The following is a 20,511-nucleotide window of genomic DNA, read 5'->3' as shown; positions in this document are numbered from 1 at the left end:
ATGCATACACCGATCAGAGAATTACGTGGGCATGGAAGCATTTGCCCACAAAGCCACAGAGAAGAATGTCTTTGCCCTTAAGCCAGTACAACAGCACCCTGGAAGCCAAGTCCACAAGTAAGGTTTCTCCATTTCTACAGTACTAGATATGAACTCATTAAGAAAACCCTTAACAAACTTTCTTCTCTAAAAAAGTGTACTCATAATCACCCCTTGATGTACTTTCCAGAAAGTGTACCTCTGTAGCATGTTTTTACTCTTAAATGTGCAAATAAGAAAAATATTTAGCATATGTTATTAATCTACATATATAAATTTAAGTCTCTGTATTTTTTTAATCATTTAACAAGTTTATTTCTACAAATTATGGCTTAGAAGCAAGTACTGTACATACAAAAATCTGAGGATACTGATGTGCAGCACGTCATTTCTTCGTGTTGTTTATGTGGCTAAGTTATTAATTTCAGTGGGTATTCATCACATTTCTTATAGCAGCAATAAATAGGCATTTTACTTTTCATAAAATGTTATTTTATATAGCACGTAATCAATACAAAATTAACTTTTAACAGCACTAGAGTAACATAACCCACAGGTCATTACAGGTTGAGTGTGGTATTGGAAAATTTCATATTAGATCTCTGTGCCAAGCTAAGACTGAGTGATTTGCAGGGTCTCCAACATGTCTTCCACTGCCTTCAAGGAGTATTTTGTTTCTTTCTTACTGCGACCTGCAAACTAAACAGGAAAGAAAGGATTGTTAGTTGTCATATATCTGAAATTCTATGTCTAAATCCTGTGGAAATAACAGTTCTACACACCAAATACCAATAATTAACTCTATTTACTAAAAACTTAAAAGCACAAAACTAAACCTCAGAATTTTTACCAGAATACAAGCTATATCTCTTCTTCTATGAAGAAAAAATACCTTCTGTTAAAGCAAGACAGAAAAAATTCTACTTATCAAAATTTACTATAAAATAATCTAGACAACATACAATTATATTTTATAGCTCAAAGTAACCATGTGGGATAACATTGTACTTGATTGTAGCCTACTATTAAAACACCAGTTTCAGAGAACATTTGAAATAAAGTCTGTCTTGATAAGAAAGAAAGATACAGCTTAACAAATACTACTAGTGGCTTTAAAAAGGAAGGAGTAGAAGGATAGGAAATGCTGACCACCCCATGCTGAACTCAAAAGGGTTTTTCTAATGATACTGGCAATTGCCATCACTCAAAAGCCAGATCTAACAGAGGGGATTCATTGACCAGGTTGGTCTTTAGTCAAATGAAACTCCTAACCATTTTTAATACACCTGCACTAAAAAGTTTTACATTTCAGGTTGGGAGGGGTGCTAAAGAAATTACAGAAACAGTAACTAAAACTTGCTTTTAGTAAAACAGCCTATCCTCTACTTAAATGTTAACATCTAAACACTCAATAAATTTTCAATTTGAAGTTTTTTATTTCAAATACCACTGGTGTCCTGCATAGTTAGTCCTTGATTTATAATGTGTCCCTTCTCTCTTATAATTAACTTAATTTAGCAAACTCTTCATGACCTGTTAAGAAAGATTAAGTCATCAAACTCAGGTAATATCACACTAGCAACAAGCTGCAGGACCTGTTAACCTGCTTTTGACCCCTAGGCTACAATCTAGCATTGCAATTCCCAATCAGCACTGAGTTTTTTTAAAAAAATAGTTTTGGCACAGTAAATAATAAGTTAAATCAAAGTTAGGAGAAATTTTGTTACTGTGACAACACTTTACAGCTTAGAGATGTACTGAAAACACTGTATTTTCATGTTTTAGATTTCCAAGTGCTTAAATGATGTACCAGGTTTTGATTCTAGTAGTATATATAAACCCATTCTTCAAGTTGTGCAGTTTCCAAAGTGACATGCAATAGTCAACTTCAGAGGAAAATCCAAGATTTCTTAAGATACTCCAAGGTGAAAGCAGCAACTTATGCTTTTATCTGATTGAATAAAATATCCTCTCTTTGTACACATTAAACAGACACTTGGAAATTCCAAATCCTTTCACAAAAATAAGCAAGTTTAAAAAACACAGGTCAAAAGTTTCAAGTGAAAAATTGTTTCAAACTCAAAACATTCAAAAATTTCAATAAAAAGCACAGAAGCCTAAATATACTGTGGTCAAAAAGCACTTGTCAAGACACGCAGAAAGTACGCAGAGAAAAGCTTCAAAATAAAGATTTTACTTATTCTCGACATGGACACTGGAAGCAAAATTGACATATGACATTAGTTTAAAAAAATGCTACTTGCTAATTTCAAGAGAGGTTGCCTTCATGATACTGACATGTAGTTTAAACTGAACAAATAAAACCAAACTCTACGTCATAACAACCAGAAGCACACTTGGAAATGTAATCACTTCAAATTTGCCCTGACGAACAATTATTTTGTCTATTCAACCATTACACAGCAATTTGACTGATTGAGCTGGAATCCATTTCTTAAATCATGACTTAATTTTCTGTTTCCCAAATGGTTAGTAACAAAATCACCTCTCTCCAGCCATAAATAACATGAAGATTGCTAACACAGAAGAGTTTAGCAATGTACCAAAGAAGCATGTATCTGGAAAATTACTGTGAGTAGGATCACATTAAAGATTTTTGTGAGCATTAATCAAACTCGCCTGCCTCTGCTGAAATGCTTCTACCAGAGGACATGCTAAACCAATTACCTAATTGAAGAGCACCAGGTAGCCTTATTTTGTTTTGGTGTTAAAGTAGCTGTGACTCACGTCCTCAGTTAGAACAGACAGAAGTTCTTCTCAGGGTCTGCATATTTGGAATTATCCAGTTTCCTGGTCATAAGGCAAAAGTAAGCTTGTAATAATAATAAACTTAAAACTAATTCTTTGAATAGGGAGTACTTCACTAACTTCTGAAATAAAAGATTAAAATTAAATTTTATTTGGGTCTTTTTTCCATCCAGTCAATTAAATTTAAGAAGCCTGGAGCATAATGACTTTTTTTTTTTCAGAGGATGTGTTAGCAGCCAGGAATTCCAGCTCTGTACAGCAGCCCTAGCTACAAAACATTTCTGTCTTCCTGAAGAAGTTTACATTTCTCCTAGATTAGACACAGATGAGAAGTACTAATCAGCATGGATGGTTACATATTTAACATCAAAATAAGTATATTAACTAGCTGGAGTGTCAAATATCTGTGCATTTCAGAAATTTTTTAAACTATTCTTTATCACCATGTTTTCCTGTAAAGACAGTGCTGCACAATCTAACCAACATTGGTGAAAAAGGTTTTCTTTCTCTACTCAAACACTGCTTTCTTTAAACGACAATAAACTAAGAAGTTCCTCTGATTTCATAGAGGAATGCACAAGAAAAGCAAAAATCAAGTGCCAAAGCACACTGCTTGAATGACAGAATAAATTGAAAGAAGGGGACTAGTAAAAATATTTCAAGTAAATTGCACACAAAATACATTTAACAATTAAATAAATTTTAAAAAGAAACTATAGCCAGTCATTTGAAAAAATAAAGGCAGTTTTCCAAAATTACTGAGCAAACTGCTGGTAATTCAAGTTCAAATCCAAACTGGAAATGGGGAAAGATCTCACTGCAAGACAATTGCTCAGAAGTAACTTTTTGCAACTTGGAATTTAAAGTCACAAATTCATATAATTTTTATAGACCTCCAAATCAGGATTCTAAATTCATCCTGCTCTCTAGAACATACACCTGAAAAATTTCATTTAGCAGTATGAGAATGTCCAACCAATAAAACAAGTCAATGTCAAACCCAATAAGCTGTTAAGGCTCTTACTGCAATTTACAGGTGGATAATGCATGGGAAGTGGGGAGAATTTACAGAGATCATATAAATATCCAGCTTAAAACCTGTCTAGACATACTCTCCCACTAAGGCAGGAGCACTGTAAGGGCTTCCCCTGGCACAAGTGACCAAGGTTTCATCCTCAGGTCCAAATGGTGACAATTTCCAGCTGCTCAGCTCACTGAGGAGCAACAAATCAACACTGACTCATGGGGGAACTGCCACCTACTGCATCACCTAACACCTCTGGCTGTAGCTGCTGGAGATGCTCTGAGTGTCTGACACAGAGAATGGAACAGCCAAACACTTCTGCAGCACTGTAACAACGTCAGGAGGGTGGGCTGGGGATGTCCTGCCCAGCTGGGCTCTATGGAGCTTCTTGTGGTTCTTCTGGGAAGGAGAATGGGGGTATTCACACCCTGGCTTGAGCTTCAGCACTTTCATTTTCTCAAGAGCTGAATTTCCCCTAAGAGTCTCATCACACACAGTGTTCTTCACTTTATATCCCAAACAGCTAACAAGAGCAGAAAAGGAGGCTATATATGTATGTATACACATGTACATATATACATATGTATATATCTATATATGTATGTATGTATGTACGTTAGTTGTGTTAACACGGCTGGTTCTGGTAAGCATCAGCCAAAAATGCTTAATGTAGGATCCAAAAGAACCCTACAAAAACAGTAATAGGAATTTCAAACTAAAAGAAAAAAACCCCAAACAAACCAACAATCTCCCCCAAAACCCCCTGCACTTAAAAATGCCCCTAGCAACACACCACTACCAATAAAATTTGTGTTTTATTATAGACATTATGATGTTAACAGAAAGCCATGAGGAGAGAAAAGAAGGAAAAGGAAAAAAAAAAAAAAACAAACAGGTGTGCTTATCTGGATGTGAATCAGTTAACTAAAAACTGTCATAATTAAACATCCATTACATTTAGAACCAGGAGATGCCTATTTCCAGGTCTTCTAGGCCATTCCACAGCCCGCACTGGTTTTAAATTTCCATCCTGATGCACCCTGAAAAGGACTGTTTCCCAGAAGTGCTAACAAGTCTCTACCAGTACTTTGAACTCCAGTCACAATATTTACTTAAAACATATGCAAATCCACTCTAATCTAAGCAGTTGATTTTACAAGATATAAAACATGGAATACTGGTTTTCACTAAAAATTCACACATCTTTTAAAACCTGTTTTGTTCTGTCAATTATGAATCTGTGGTGTATTCCATTCTTTAATGTTTTTCCTAAGTGTTTGGTTGTTTTGGTTGAATTTGTGTTAGGATTGTTTTTTGTTTCTTTGGGTTCTTTTGTTGTTGTTTTTGTGGTTTTTTTTTGTTTTGTTTTTTTGGGGGGTTTTGGGTTGTTGTTTGGTTTTAATCCTGCAATACTTGAGTTTTCCATCTGCACTGTGCTTACAGGAATGTCAGGCATACTTCAAGTCAAAAGAAGCCCTGGTTATTTATGAAACATCAGACAAAGTAGTTAACTCATACACACCTTATCACCATGAGCAGGTAAATGGTTTATTACTGAAAAGCAGAGCTATTTAAAGAGCAGAAGAGAAATAAACTTTAGGCACATGAGTATAAAATGCTTCATTGTCCCCAGGGATACAATGCTCTTCACTGTACAGTCAGAAGCTACAGGGCCAATTAGGAGAAATGGAAAATACCTCTAAGTTGGAATATATCAAAAACACATCAGCCACAAGAAGCTTCACACTTGGCAAGGAACTGAAATGCAGTTAAGTATTAAGAAAACTGAACTGTCTGTAAAAGGAAAATCTAATTTAATTCCATAATAGATGCTGCTTGTAAAAAGGCCATTTGGTAGTATTAACTGTGAAACAGTAGCAAGAAGAAAAAAATTAAATATTGTGTTCCAATACTGAAATATTGCAGGAAGAAAGAAGAGCTATATTTATACAAAGTCTTTGCATTTAACACCAACACTTTTGCTCAAAAAAGTTGTGGGGAGAATTGGACAGTATCATGTTGACATCCAGGATTACTTATGTATAATCTTTGATTGGCAGATCATTAAGAATAGCTGTAAGGGAGTGAAATAGACATAATATATTTAGGATAAACAGCAGAGCCTATGAGCTAAAACATGTTTTCATTCATAGTTATAGAAAGAAATAGAGGCTTATAATACAACAGTAAATATAATAGTTTACACATAACTTTTCAAAAAGTTGGAAAGACTCCCAATCACTTCAGCAAGCTTTGATTATGGCCTACAAAGTCTACATTTTCACAACTCAATAAACATTTCTCTACGAAACTACACAAAACCAACTTCAGTCACAAGTATTAAGGCAATTAAATATGATTTTGAAAGGTTAGAGTAAACTGAAGTAAACTAGAATTTTCATTTGTTTTCTGGTAAAATAGAACTGGGTAACAAAGTCACTCTAAGAATTAAGACATATCAAGTTTTACCAAAATAGGTGTAGAACCAAGTCTTGAAGGTCAATATTACAATAATGTACATTCAGTTAATGTTAGTAGGAAAAATATGTCTAAAGCTTTTAAGTAAATGATAGCAATTAGTAACTGTAAAATTATTAATTAAGGTTTCCAGGAAACCTTAACCTTTTATTAATTAAGGTTTCCAGGAAATCAAACAGAAGCAGAATGTAAAAAATCCAACCAGATTATGCTGATTTACATGTAATATTTAACCTCTTGAACAGCAGCTGATAAGAGTGCAGAAAAGAACTATAGAGCATGTTAAGAGTATCATACAGCAATGAAGTACTAACCTGGTATGCTCTGTTTATTTGGTTTGCTGCCCAGCTGGCATATTTCATATTATCTTTTTTCATTTTTGCACTTGCTTTTGGATTGGAAGCAATATGACTGGCAGACTAGGAATACAATAAAATAAGAACAAAACCCAGTGTAATTATAAAATTTATGTGCATGAAATAAGCTGAGAACACTGAGCATCCTTACAGTCTAAGCCCTCTGCACAGTGATAGTGGAAAAAGACAAAAAAAATGTTAAAAGTTACCAGCAAACAACATCCAGATAAGAATCAACTAGACTTTCAAAAAATACTGTTTGTTCTATTTAAAGGTACATGAGACTTTAGTTCAGTTCTGTACTGAGTTAAGAACCAAACCTGGTCATGATCAGCTAATTCAATTTGCTTCTCCTAAAGCGAGAGTTATGAATTAGTTTTCCACATTCAATTTTTTACCAGAGACAATATAAAATACATCACTTGTATGCCCAAGCTGACATTAAAAACATGACATTTCCCCCTGTAGCATCAGAAAACACATTTTAAAAGCAGATAAGTCTCTACATAAAATATGCCCACCCTCACCTGAAAGAATAAAAAATATTACTTAAGAACCAAAGAAAGATTTTTACTTATATAAATAAATCCACTGCTACTATGCTGGTGTTTTTCAGCAATTCATCATCTTCTAGAGAGGACGCATGACTTTAAATCCTTTTTGAAGAAGTTACCTTCCCATGCCAATAACGATAATTCTTTTGAAAATACAGGCAAGAATGAAAGGTTAAGAGCACTTCAGTAAGGAGTAGTTACTAGCACAAAATTATCCCTACTCCAGATGGATGTAAAATACTCCATATTTTAAAACAGTGTTAATAATCTGAGCTATTAAGTTAAAAATCAGGGAAAAAACAAAACAGCAAACAGCAAAGGATAAGATGCATGAATAAACATATTCAGAATGATAACATGGAATATACCTAATCATGCTTACCATGTAAAGTCCAAATAGAGCTCTCATATTTCTGTTGTTAAGCTTCAGTGCTTGTGCAAAATACTTTCTTGACAGCTCAAGGTTTTCAAGCCCCCCCTGAGTGTATTTAACCTGTAAAAATTGTAAACTCCTGTAACTTGCATGTCATTCATACCTCAGGCATTCAATCTAAAGCAATGATATTACAAAAATTCACTCCAAGTTTGTTTCACATGTCATTTCAAATCAGGTGAATCCTATCAAAGGCCAAATACTGGTCTGGGAGAAATCCAGGTTCTTTGCAATATATACATTTTATAATATTTAACTACAGGAGAAAAAAACCCAGAATTAATTTCATTAATGTATTGCTACAAGATTAAAAAGTGATTATTTTTCACCTATAAATACTTGAGACCTTGGGAATGCCTCATATGAAAAGTAGAACAAACTTTAAATCTAAATTCTGACTACTAGAAATCCATACTGACCCTATGTTCCCACAGCCTGCATGAAAACAGCTCACAAAACAACACAATGCCTTTCATTATGTATTCAAAATAGCACACAAAGTTTAGAGGATTACTCCATTGTTTTTCTATTAATTTTTCCAGATATTAGATCAACAAAAAGAGGGATAAATACTAGAAGATATGCTTCAAAGTCTTTCTATGAGAAAGCTATTTAGGCTTTCAAGTTTTAATGTCAACCCAATTTTGCCCATGTTAACTAAACAAATTAAACGCATTCTAAGCAGTTAAGCAGTATAATTTAGGGGGAAAAATAATCTGGAAAAAAAAAGACAAATTCAAATGGCTAAAACCTTGAGCTAAAACTTCTAATTTTACCTCTAGCTTTTACCTGTCTTCCACCAGTGCTTCTTCAGGCAGAAATTAGTATGTGGATTCAAAGATCTGAGTCCACAGTAACAAGCAATATATCATAATCTCCTAGGCAGCATTGTTGTAGAAAAGTTTAGCTTCTCATGCACTTAAATTTGAAAAGTGCGTAAAGACTTCAACAAGAAGAATTCATTTAAAATTAGCTTTTGTCTTGAATAATTCCTCCCCTAACTCTTATATTTAGCTTAGTCACGCTGTGACTGAGTCGCTGACTATGAAAACACAATTTCCAGAACATGTTCAGTTCTAGGAGATGTTAGCATTCCCTGTGAATCTCCTAGGGAAAAATTAAAGAAACCATTTTCACCACTTCTGTAACATAAAAACAGAAAATGTAATCAAACATAATTGATTTTTCTGAAATACCTACTTCAGCATATTGTTGACAATATAAGTGGTTGTGTGGATTAGTCATCATAAGCTCCTCTAAGCAGAAGGCTGCCTTTGCATAGCTGAGGAATACAAAAAACAGTGATAAAATGAAACATGAGTACACAGCTCTTTGCTTCAGTTTTTTTACAGCACAATACAAGTATTACTTTTCCCCCCATAAAATCACATGATTCACAATTAATTAAAATGCTTCATTTTAAAATAAAGTTTAGAACCAAGTTACTATTTTTACATCATAGAGGAAAAATACACAAAATCTAATGGTCTAGGTATAAATGGAACAGCTCATGAAAAGCATTTAATATACTAATCTCTTATTAATAAGTGCCATTTCTTATCAGCAGAAGTGATGAGTAGAAACAGGCATTAGGTACTGTAAGACACTGAAATGAGACTACAAAAGTAATTCCTTTTTTTTCCTAAGAAAATTCAACTACCTGAGGGTTCATAAACACAGCTACTGCTCACAGCATTTACACTGTCAGTTAACTCTACCTGCCAACAGTCAACCACAGAACTAAGACAAAAAACCAACATACTAAGAACAGTTCTAAAATTCAAACAGTCCAAATCTATGTATGAAAATAGCATCAGACATCTCCAAAATGGGCAAATCCTTATCATTTGAGAAGGCTAGTCCTTGAGTTTTTTAGTGAAAACTTTCAGAAAGAATCAAGAAGTCAAGTTCAAAATGCAGGTTTATTGAGAAGAATCTTAGCTTTGTAATCTTTCCAATAATAGAACTGTCTGCAGAATTTGCATCACCTAGAGATATGTGATAGCACTATTGCACGGTTTATAGCATAGGATTCCAAAATTCAGAGACAGAAGGTTTATGATGGCAGTGTGGGTAGATATTTAATATTGCAGTAAAAGCAATTTAGCAACTATGAGACCATATTAAACCATATTATCTGTAAAATCTTGTATCCTAAAATAAATATGCTGTGGTTTTCTCCAGTGCATGTTATGATTGTCATTTATCTGTATAATTTATTAATCTGGAGATAAAAGGGCAGCCACCTAATTCTCCAAAAGCAGAAGCCAGAGTCCTCATTGCAGAACAGGGTAGAACTGACAACTGTGTAAACCTTATACATCTACATGTGCTTATGAACAAAAATGAGAGCATGGTGATTTCACAAGCCCTGTGACTTGTGACCCTGATAAAACATGTAAGCTGAGGAATTGCCTTCTTTTTTAAAACTTAACTTTTAGTTGGTTTTAGCCAAGAGCCCAATTTTTCCCTATTATCAAAATAATATTAATGATGCTTATGGAAGTATAGTGAGGACAGTGAATTCTTTCAATGAATTGAAAGAATATATTAATATTGAATATATTGTTTTTTATTGGAATTACAGACCAAAACAAATACAAGCAAAAGCAATTTCTTTCTTGGGTTTTATTGCACAATTTCATAATAAAGATTATAGCGAAAAAACCCAACCTAATAATGGAATACGTATGTTTTAACCACTCTATCATTCACTTTCGTACTGACAGATTTGACAAGCTCAAATATTCTTCCAGCCAGTTTTTTTTTAGTAGCTATTTTCTTGGAAAAGTGACTGGTAGATTTCCCCAAACAAATGCAAGTTTAGCTATCAAAATTCTAGTTTATTCCTGAAGTCATAATTTAAAAGAGTTTAATAACTATTTTCTTTGAGAATGGGGTACAACGAGAGGTGACTGGGGAACAATTTTTCCCTCACAGAAAAGAAGAAATGGATATTTCTTCCTTGACAATTTGATTCTTTTACTACCCTCTGAAAAGGAAAGAAGGAAACAATGTGATATAATTCAGGCTGGCCTGAAGAACCAAAGAAAGAGGGGGAAAAAAAGATACGCCTTTTGGTGGAGGTTTGAATTAATGCTGTGATATTAGAAAACTTGCACTAAGGCTTTGGAGCTAATCCTCTCACACTGGGATTTCCTCCTGTCACTCCAGCAATAAAAAAAGCTAACAAAAACATTAAATATCCAATAAGCAAGTTACTACAACATTCAGCATTCTTGATCGCATTGGGTTTTGTACCCAGGCGACCAGATGCCTCCAACTCTAGATCTATGTTTTGCTTTGTGGGGCTTTTTTTAAAGGTTACTAAAAGTTCTGGGAGAGGTAGGCTAAAAGAAAATTGGAATATTGGTTGCAGTGATCAATTGATTTTAGAAGTAACAAGTAAAATACATAACTTGAATGAAAAATGATAGGAAGTAAGTGCTGTCCTCTGCTGCACTCAAACCACTTCTTTCAAACATCAGATTTTTAAAAACTATTAGAAATATATAGGTAATTAAGTAAACTTTTTTGTTTGAAAAACAAATGCCTTCTTAATGTATTTGGTAGCCAAATAAGCTTGGTAATTATTTCCAGTTGAGGCCTAGTATATTGGAAATGAGACAGCATACTTTGTAACACTAGTCCTTAAAAAAATCACTGTGGTTTTTGACTTACATAGAGTGGGTTTCAAATTAACATTTTTTATGCAGACTTAGCAAACAACTTACTCATGTTCATTGATGTAAAGTTCTGCAAGTTCATGCCAAGCTTCTTGGTCACCAACAAATCTGTATAGAGAATTCAAGAGAGGGAAAAAGGAAAAAAAGAAAGAATGTGCAAGGGATTCTGTAAATGACTAGCACTGAAGCAAAAGCGTAAATTAAATGCAAATTCCACTTTAATTAAAAAGATTTATCAGAATAGCAAAACACAATCCGTATTCTTGTAAGACACTCACTGTTCCAGATACTCATTCAGCTCTCGGATGGCCTCGAGATTTTTCCCCTGGGCTTTTCGAATGGCAATCTTACGCTTTCTTGCTGCCTATGGGTTGACATTAATAAAGGATTAGGCCTCATAATTCCCTGGGTTTTTGTAAGGAAAGCAATTTGACTGTGCAAATTATTATCTCAATACCAGTGGAATTCCACTGCAGAGACACTGCTAGGTTGAAGTTTATAAACATACCCTATCATATCCCACTGAGAGACTGAAAACCTCTTCTTACAATCACATTATGTATGCTTTTCTTTGGAGGCACAAACTGTATGCATTATTTCATTCAAATAAATGACTGTCCAGATTCTGATAATTACAAAACAGCAGGGGATGCTAATCTTCAGCCATTCCAACTACCCCCACCTTGTCATTCACAAGATCCATGACTGTAGAGGAGAAATGGTGACTGAGTCCTAGAGAATCCCAGAGATGCATCTTGGTTGTCTCTGTGTAAGTATGGCTTTCAGCCATTACAAAATATTCTTGCAGATGTGCTGAATGGCACCTTTAACTAATGCTAAATACACACCAATTCCCTAAACAAGTCTCTCATCATTCTTGGAGCACAAAGTAGGCTCTGCAATGAAAAGGCAATACAAAATAGCTATTTCAATGCCAAAAACTGAGCAGTACTTTGATATGTGGGTAAAAAAATGTATTTCAGCTTAAACAATATAAAATTGAGTTATAAGAATTATAATGTATTTAAATTTTGAAGTCCATAAAAGTAGTCAGAGACCAGAAGGAGGAAAGATATAGAGGACTGTAATAGCTGATCATTCTGCACATTAATCCAATATTCCAGCTTCTGAATGATGCCAGTTACAGTTTTCAGGACCCGCAAGGATCTCATTGAGTCCAGCGCTTAGAAGAACAGTCCTTACAGAGGTCAAACCTGTGACCTTGATGCTACCAGCACCATGCTCAAACCAACTGAATATCAACAGACACCTGAGGTGTGATTCAAAACAAAGGAATCTTCCCAGCCGGGAGCAAACAGCACACCTCAGTGAGCCTGAAAGTCATCAGATCAGAAATCTGACAGAATGGAAGGAAAACACAATTCCAGTAGAACGTAACTCAAAAAAGGAATGCCATCAGCTTCCTTCCTTGCCTCTAACCCCTGTGCTCTTGAGTGACCACAGCCACTGAGGTCAGACATGAGACAACACACGGGCTGGTGTCCGTGATGTCAACATGTACACACACCTCTTGTTTGTCATTTCTCCATGAGATAATATTGATGACGAAAAATATAAAGCACATTTCTCTGGTAATTAAGTCTCACTGTTTATCCCCTTCATAGCTCTCATTCTATTTCATATCTTCTAAAGAGTTTATATAGTTTGGTATCATCCTTTGGAAGCCTTGACAGGACAACTCTTTAACAAAATATTGAACAATTTTCATCTTTGTATTTCAGATAACTCTGAAATAAATTTCTTCATGATAGCTCTGAAATCAATTTCTTCATTATTTACCCTAAGTTCACAGTCACATATACCCTACAAGAGTTCTTGTATATTTACAGCATTTTAAACATAATTACTCTCCTAAATAATTTTTTATCCTTTAATCCATTTGAAGAAATCAATTGCTTCCAAAACAAGAGAGTGGTACATTAGTTCAAGCACCAAACCAGAAAATCTAAAAATACTTTTGACATTTAATTAATTTCCTTTTAATTCATCCCCTTTATCTCCCTCACAAACACATATTCAATGGAAATTCAGTGAAAACAACTCCAGTGAGGAAAAGAATATTTCACCCTTGTGACTAAATGTAAGACACAGAGAGAGAGAAGACTAATCAGAGGCCAAATTACAACACAATGAGTATGGTTTCCACTGCTTCTTTGTCAAACTGCAACCTGTGAAACTACATACATCATTCTACTTTTACTGGGAGACATCTGGCTAAAAGCCATAACAGGAAATTTTAACTGCTGACACATTTATTACTGTAACAATAACACACTCTCTATTTTATTTTTGCTTTTCTAAAAAGAAAGATAACAGCATAATTAAACTTACTTACTTTAAATTCAAAAAGAATAATCCCACATGCTTATCATGCTGCTATAACAAACAAAATAACACCACAAAATAACAACCAAAAACCCTCAACCAAACCATTGTTTGCTGTCACATTTTATGGAGTTTTCAAAGCATTTGTAAAGCAGGTCACCCCCTTCTCTGGTGGGAACACCAGGGCAGTGTTAACGCACTGCCCAAAGCTGACATTATACACAGCCCAGTGACCTGCCCACTGAGCCTGAAACATGAAAAGAGGAGAAGTGGTGATAACAACGTGCACAGCCAAAGGAATGCATCAAGCAATTACAGCCTAGGAAGACAGAAGGGTTTTTGCAGGTAACAGGCTATTGACTTTATAAATGTAGCCCTTGGATTAACAACTCATTATTTTCAAAATTGAAAGAAATCAAGAGCCTGATTAAAGTAAACCCTTGAGAACTAAAATAATCTATTAAATATATAAAATCAATCAATGCATATGAAAACTTAATTTGCCATGGCAAACAGGAACAGTCTACATAAGTCACTCTCCTCTCTATTTCTAATGCAATTCCTTCAATTGCATCCAAGTCAGTCCTCCAAGAGAGTCTGGAAACAAATTTTTTTCCATGGCTGCTTTATTTCTAAACCAGAGCACTCACAAGTAACATAAATCACAGGAGCCTCAAGACATTAATTTATGAAAAGCTACAATTATTTCTAGTCACAAATATAAGCTGATGTTTACCTATAGCAAACATGTAATCTAATGCAATCAAATAACACAACATATACTGGTGGTAGCACTGAGGAATTAAATTAGTTTTGTTCACATTTGACAGAATCTCCCTGCTGCACCAAATTCCAAGAAATTTCTTCAAAATCACACTTTTACAACTTTTAAAACATCATTTTTTTTTGTCTACCTTCCTCATCACCAAAGATATAAGCAGCATCTGGGCTTGGAATCTGCACTCACTTCACCCTCAAAATGCTGGGAGATAAGTTTATTTACAGAGAACTCCAAGTTTACAAAGGAGAGGCTCAGCCACTCAAAACAGTGCTGACATCCTGAGGAAGAACAAAACGTTGTCTAGTAGCACAGAATTTCTGAAAGTCTTTTTAAAAGCACTGAAAAGAATCTGATGAAGATGCGGAGTTTTTTTTAAAGCAGATTCTAACTTTTTCCATCACATAAATAAAATCATAAAGCCAAGAGATATGCACAGAGGTGTTCAGTAGATCTGTGATCCACAGGATTGATATGACAGGTGAAAAAATGAAGACATGAAAACAAACTACTATTGCTTTTAATTGTATTCACTACTCTCCTATCTGACTTCCAAGTTTTTCTTTCAATCATAAAGTCTACCAGTTTTTAAATAAAAATAAAATTCAGTAATTCCAGGAGTCAGTACATTAAGAAAAATACACACAAAAAGGCCTGCATTACAAACAAAACATGGAGCACAGTTTGTGTGCTGTAAACTTCTAATTCTTGTTCTCATTTGTATTGCCCCTGAGCTCACTGTGTGAGTCAGCTTAAGTGCTGCTCTGTGAGCTGGAGCTCACACAGTTTCCTGAGCATCCTCAGGACAGCAGCATAACTAACAGCAATTTACACTCATAGCGTCAATCTTTCTTTGTTTCCACACAAATTAAACAAAATGCTTTACTGCACAGAACCACTGCCAACACTAATAACCACTTTAGCATACAAAAGTATTTTTGTAAAGTAAAGCCAGACTCACACCAATTCTTCAGAAGCTTTACCTAGCATTTATATCATATTTCCTATTTATTACCTACCTTAAAACCAGCTGATTGAAAAAAAACCAGGCAATTTCATGTTCCATTATGTTAAAGGCCCGCTTTACCAAAAACCTCACATCTCAAAACAAATTCATTTTTAGGGGACCTATTGCAAGATACTAAAAAACTGCAAAATGGAGAGTACAAATTTGTTCAATTATTAATTTTAAGTCCACCAAGAATATTCTTGAGAAATTATTTTCTAAATACAGGGACTTGAAATTATTTTGAAGTCTAAAAGGCGTACTAAAATAGTCACAAACAACTATATTGATAAAAATTTTAAAAATAGCATAGGGGTACATTTCAATTCGTCACATCACAACAGTAAGACTTTCTAGAACAAGCCTCATACAAAAATTAACTCAATCTTCTTTCTCCTTCCACCTTAAGTAAAAAGGAAAAGGAAAAACCTCCAGTGCTGTAACAAGATCTGCAGAATTTGACCACGCAGATACTATGACACAGATTTCCCCCTCAATTTTCCAGAGTTTAAAGCAAAACACTGGAATGGTTATTGGCTAATTCTGTAAATCCATAATTCTTTATGGAAAGATATATGCATCTTAAAGAAATACTTGAAGAATCAGTATCATATGGACTAAGCTACTTCAGTATGTACAAATTTATTAAGGAGTGACCCTTTCTAAGGTATTTCTTTTTTTTTAAAGACTAGTAATTCCCAATCTGGCATAAGAACTAATCCTCCATTTGTCATGATTCTTTTTAATTAGCATTAGGTAGACTCAAAATGAAGTGAGGACTTGAACATTTATCAACTTCTATATTTCATTAGTAAAACATACCAAGAGAGAGAGTCATTAATTGTTCTAAATTTCATGGCTGTAAAGTAGTAGTAGGAGAATTTTCAGGGATTGAGCCCCTAGGAAAGGAAGAATTTCTTATCTGTAAAACTACTACAGCCTTAAACACATGATACTTTCCATCTTAAAAAGAAATTCTTCTTTCCTTTTAACGTTTTAGAAAATATGTATTTGGTCTAAGAGTTTGATCCATTGAAACATTTTCCTTCAAACTGTAATATGCAAATCAAAACAGTGGTGTAAACAGCTACAGCGGAGATACAGGGAAAAAATTACACAGATGTCAAAAAAGCACATAAGCAAAACCAGTACATAACCACAAAAAAACACAATAACAAATTTATTCCTACCAGAATTCAGACTTTTTTCAATGTTAATCATGCAAGACAGTTAAACCTTGCAAACGTATGCAGGCACAGAGCTACTGGGCTGAAGCTGCCCTTTTAGGAACAACCCCAAAGCAAAACATAACGTTTTGTATCCAATAAACAACGTATAAAGTCTAACACCAGCACAGAGTAAATTGGTAGGAGCTGTACAGGCTGAAAAGCTAAAGCCTGGAATTGGCAAACATTAAAAATGGTATATATCAACAAAAAGTAAAAACAGTTTACACAGAGGAAAGTAAGGCTTCCCTTATCTAGGGGAGTTCTTCAAGGAGTCCTTAAGTGTAGATGAATAAAGATCCATGTAAAAGTCATCTTTGACATAAAATATAATTTCAACAAGATGTCTCACCTTGATGCTTAAAGCTCTGAGGGAAACTATAGTTACCACAGCCTAACAAGGGAAGGTCTTGACATGGATAAATAAGTAAGTCAAAAGATATAAAATAGAGAAAAGAGTTCTCTGCACTGAGAATCACAGAATCACCTGTATTAAAACCTACTGCTCAGCACTCTTGGTAAGAGATCTAACAAGGGAATTAATAGTAATGTAAAGTTAAATGTTGATAAGGACTTATTTAAGTATAAAGAACAAAAGACAAGTGCAAAGAATAGCATTCACAATAATTAATCATAATGAATACTTTTACCAGCACAATAAAATGATCTGTGAAATTTAATCTACATAAATGGCTGCATATAGGGTCAAACAATGCTAATTTAATGTACACAAAAAAACTGTCTGAATTTGTCCAGTTAGGAGGGAGTTACTGGACTTGCAATAAACAATTCTACAAAACATCAATTCAGTGTTCAGAAACCATCCTAAAAAATCCAAAAACCCTGCCCCAAAACCATAAACTGAAAATACTGTGATATTGGAGTTATCAGAAAAAAAATACAGAAGAGACACATCTGTGGCATCACTTTGTTATTTGTAAATTCATAATGCTCCTGCATTTTTAATACTGACTGCTGTTCAGTCCTCTCATTTCTCACCAAAATATAGGAAAAAACACAGAAATGACACGGAGAACAGCAGAGTTTTAAGGCACAGAATGGCAACACGAATAGCTGCACAACAAGACTTCTTAGCTTAGAGGCAAGAAAAGTACAAAAGATCCCTAAAGTCATGAGTATTAATAAAGTGAAAACAACTGCTGAACAGTAATAGACAAATTCAGAGGCATTACATGAAAATGTTAGATTGAAGGTGTGGGAATGGAAAAAAAAACCCCACAAACGGGAGATTTGCACAATCCATTAAAAAATTACAATATTTAATTTCTCAATTATGTTGTAGATGTAGGCATGGCAAACTTAAGCAAGTTTAAAAATAAATCTATGCAGAAATTTCATTAAGAGCTCTTAAAAACAGAATTAACGCTTCTGGCACAGGAAAACTGCATCATGAAGATGAATAGGAACTGGCAAAACAGACCACAGTATACTGTCATTGCCCTGCTCTTATACACTTCTGGTATCTGCAATAAGTCAAAGCCAGACACAGGACAAGTAAAATGGACTTTTACCACAACTGCAGTACAGTTGCTCTTCTGTTCTCAAATACTTAATTTCAAGAGACAAAATCTCCATCGATATTTAAAAGTACTACGCGCACAAAACATGGGACAAATGGTGGAATGCACTCTGCTCTCTCACTTCACTGATCATGACTGAACAAGAAGCAAAAAACCCTGCAATGATAAATGATGCTCTGTCAAAAGCAAAAAAACCATTTTTTTAGGACCACATAGGGCATTCCCAGCTGATGAGTACATCAGTTCACACTGGGAACTAACTGAAGTAGGAACAGCCATTCTTCACAACTCTCACCAACTCCATCCTGTGTCAGTCAGTGCCAAGCTATCTTGTTCAACTCCCTTTAAACCTATCACTGTACACACCTATGTTTAGGTCTAGTTCTGTCTTTCTTGGCAGTGTGGCCAATATATTTAAGGAAACACATGTCACCTCAGAAAATTCTGCCCATTAGTAGATGCTTCATTTGGTGAGCAGTTTTCCCTTTTGCAACTCAGAGCATCCTGTAGATAAAGGTACAAAGCTGCAAGATGTTCACAGGAGGTCCCTGTTGAAAATGAATTCACAGCTACTGCAGCAGTTTTAAGGAATTATCACAGTTCAGATGAAAAACAGATTTCCAGTGCTCAAATTCAGTGCTCATTATTCTCATCTGATTTAGTGGGGACAAGGAGGTAGGGAAAGAAAGGTTACCTATACAGTCAAGATAGCAGTTATGCAGAGTCACAGAAAGTGATGAACTCAAATATTCATAGTGTATAACTGCTGCCTATTTACATGATACTGAATCCTTCTAGTATATAGAGGTTTTCAACCACCTCCTGTGCCTCTTCTGAAATATGTCCAGCTCATCCACAAAAAGAATCTCAAAATAGTAAGAGAAAGGGTAACTTCACGTGACCATATCCATACAGTTGTTCCTGCCCACTTCAATAAACAACAGAGTTGATGAGAGCACAGTCTTACTACAAAAATTTTAAATTCTTCATTCACACAATTCTATTACTAAACCCATGATGGTAATGAGACTATCCACATGTTCTAAGCTAAGGAAGCAGACAGTGTCTTGCATGAAAAGCTTGGTTGAAAAAGTGGCAAGAAAAATAGCTGAAGAATTATCCTAATAAAGACTCCAGATTTTCTATGGATTAGAATTAAGGTGGAACTTTGCACCTTATCTCACTTTCCCTGGTGTTGACCAAGTGCTCTGCAATCTTCTTGATGGCTGAGCTGAATAATCAAGAGAAACTGCAGGTGCACTAGGATGACACTGGAGCAGGTTAGACACCAACCTAAGTCTTGAACACATTAACTCAATTTCCTTTCTCATCAACAAGCTTCTCTACTCTGCTGAACAGACCACCTCAAGAAGAGCCTGACTGATGAAAAATACTTACCTGTCTAACTAAAAGGTCTTCTTCCAAAGAAGAGCAGGATAAGGATTTCTCAATTAAATACATAAAGAGCAAAAACAAACAAAAAAAAAAGCCTTCTACCAACACTACTAAAAAACAGTAACTCTCTTTTATTTTGTTCTGAGAAACAGAATAAGCATTTTATCTGAAGATCTACAAACAAAGCAGCCACTGTTCAGCATCACTAGGAACATTTTCAGTTGGACACTACATGAAATTTTAATTAATAAAAGAGCCCTACAACAGAAAATACTATGCAGCCTTAGTAAGAGGAAGCTGTCAGCTTGACCTCTAAAACACCATCATTTCAACCAAATCAGACAAGAATGGAAAAGATTCTAATTCTTACCCTATTGAAATGTATGCAAGTTATGCATTTCACAAGAGTCACATTTCATTCATTAAAGTCTTTAGAAAAGAGACTATGACTCAACATCTACATACTTTGAAAAATGAAACAAAATCTCTGAGGTGACATTAACACTGTTCCATTGCCAAATGAATCATCTTTTTCAGAAACTAAGTGCAGAGTGAAATAAAACTTAGAGATGTTCCTATTTTAAAAAATAAAGACTATTTTGAATTGTATCCTAAGAAATTAAGTAATTAATGTTAACTTAATTTCAGCAACAAAACTTCACATGAAAGTGTAAATGTTCATTACATAATTTAAGTTCAAACTTTACTTTTTAAAATGGAAAATTTTGCTACATGTCTAAAAGAAGTAATTTTTTGAATAATCTTTTTCCATGCTACTTTTTGATCAGTCACTGCAAGCTATGATTTTTACATGATTGGTGTGAACAAATGTCAGTGTTTCACTTAAAGTACTTGCCAAAACATCTAATGTATATAAGCA

The 20,511-nt window shown here is 34.6% G+C and overlaps 1 protein-coding gene across 3 annotated transcripts in view; it reads right to left on the bottom strand.

The window, feature by feature from the left end:
• Nucleotides 1-315: 315 nt before the first annotated feature.
• Nucleotides 316-20,511, bottom strand: part of EMC2 (ER membrane protein complex subunit 2) — a 36,605-nt gene continuing 16,409 nt past the window's right edge. For 2 of the 3 annotated variants that reach the window (XM_053953614.1, XM_053953630.1), the window contains exons 6-11: nucleotides 11,618-11,703; nucleotides 11,388-11,447; nucleotides 8,854-8,935; nucleotides 7,603-7,713; nucleotides 6,625-6,729; nucleotides 316-738 (exon numbers count right to left, since the gene is read on the bottom strand). In XM_053953614.1, coding sequence (XP_053809589.1) covers nucleotides 652-738; nucleotides 6,625-6,729; nucleotides 7,603-7,713; nucleotides 8,854-8,935; nucleotides 11,388-11,447; nucleotides 11,618-11,703 — 531 coding nt within the window. In that variant the 3' untranslated portion in view covers nucleotides 316-651. Of the gene's footprint in view, nucleotides 739-5,390; nucleotides 5,907-6,624; nucleotides 6,730-7,602; nucleotides 7,714-8,853; nucleotides 8,936-11,387; nucleotides 11,448-11,617; nucleotides 11,704-20,511 lie in introns of those variants that run through there. The other variant, XM_053953623.1, reaches the window with a different exon arrangement.

This window comes from Vidua chalybeata, chromosome 1, assembly GCF_026979565.1.
Source record: "Vidua chalybeata isolate OUT-0048 chromosome 1, bVidCha1 merged haplotype, whole genome shotgun sequence".
Taxonomy (NCBI): Eukaryota; Metazoa; Chordata; class Aves; order Passeriformes; family Viduidae; genus Vidua; species Vidua chalybeata.
This window is presented reverse-complemented; position numbering and strand designations above follow the sequence as displayed.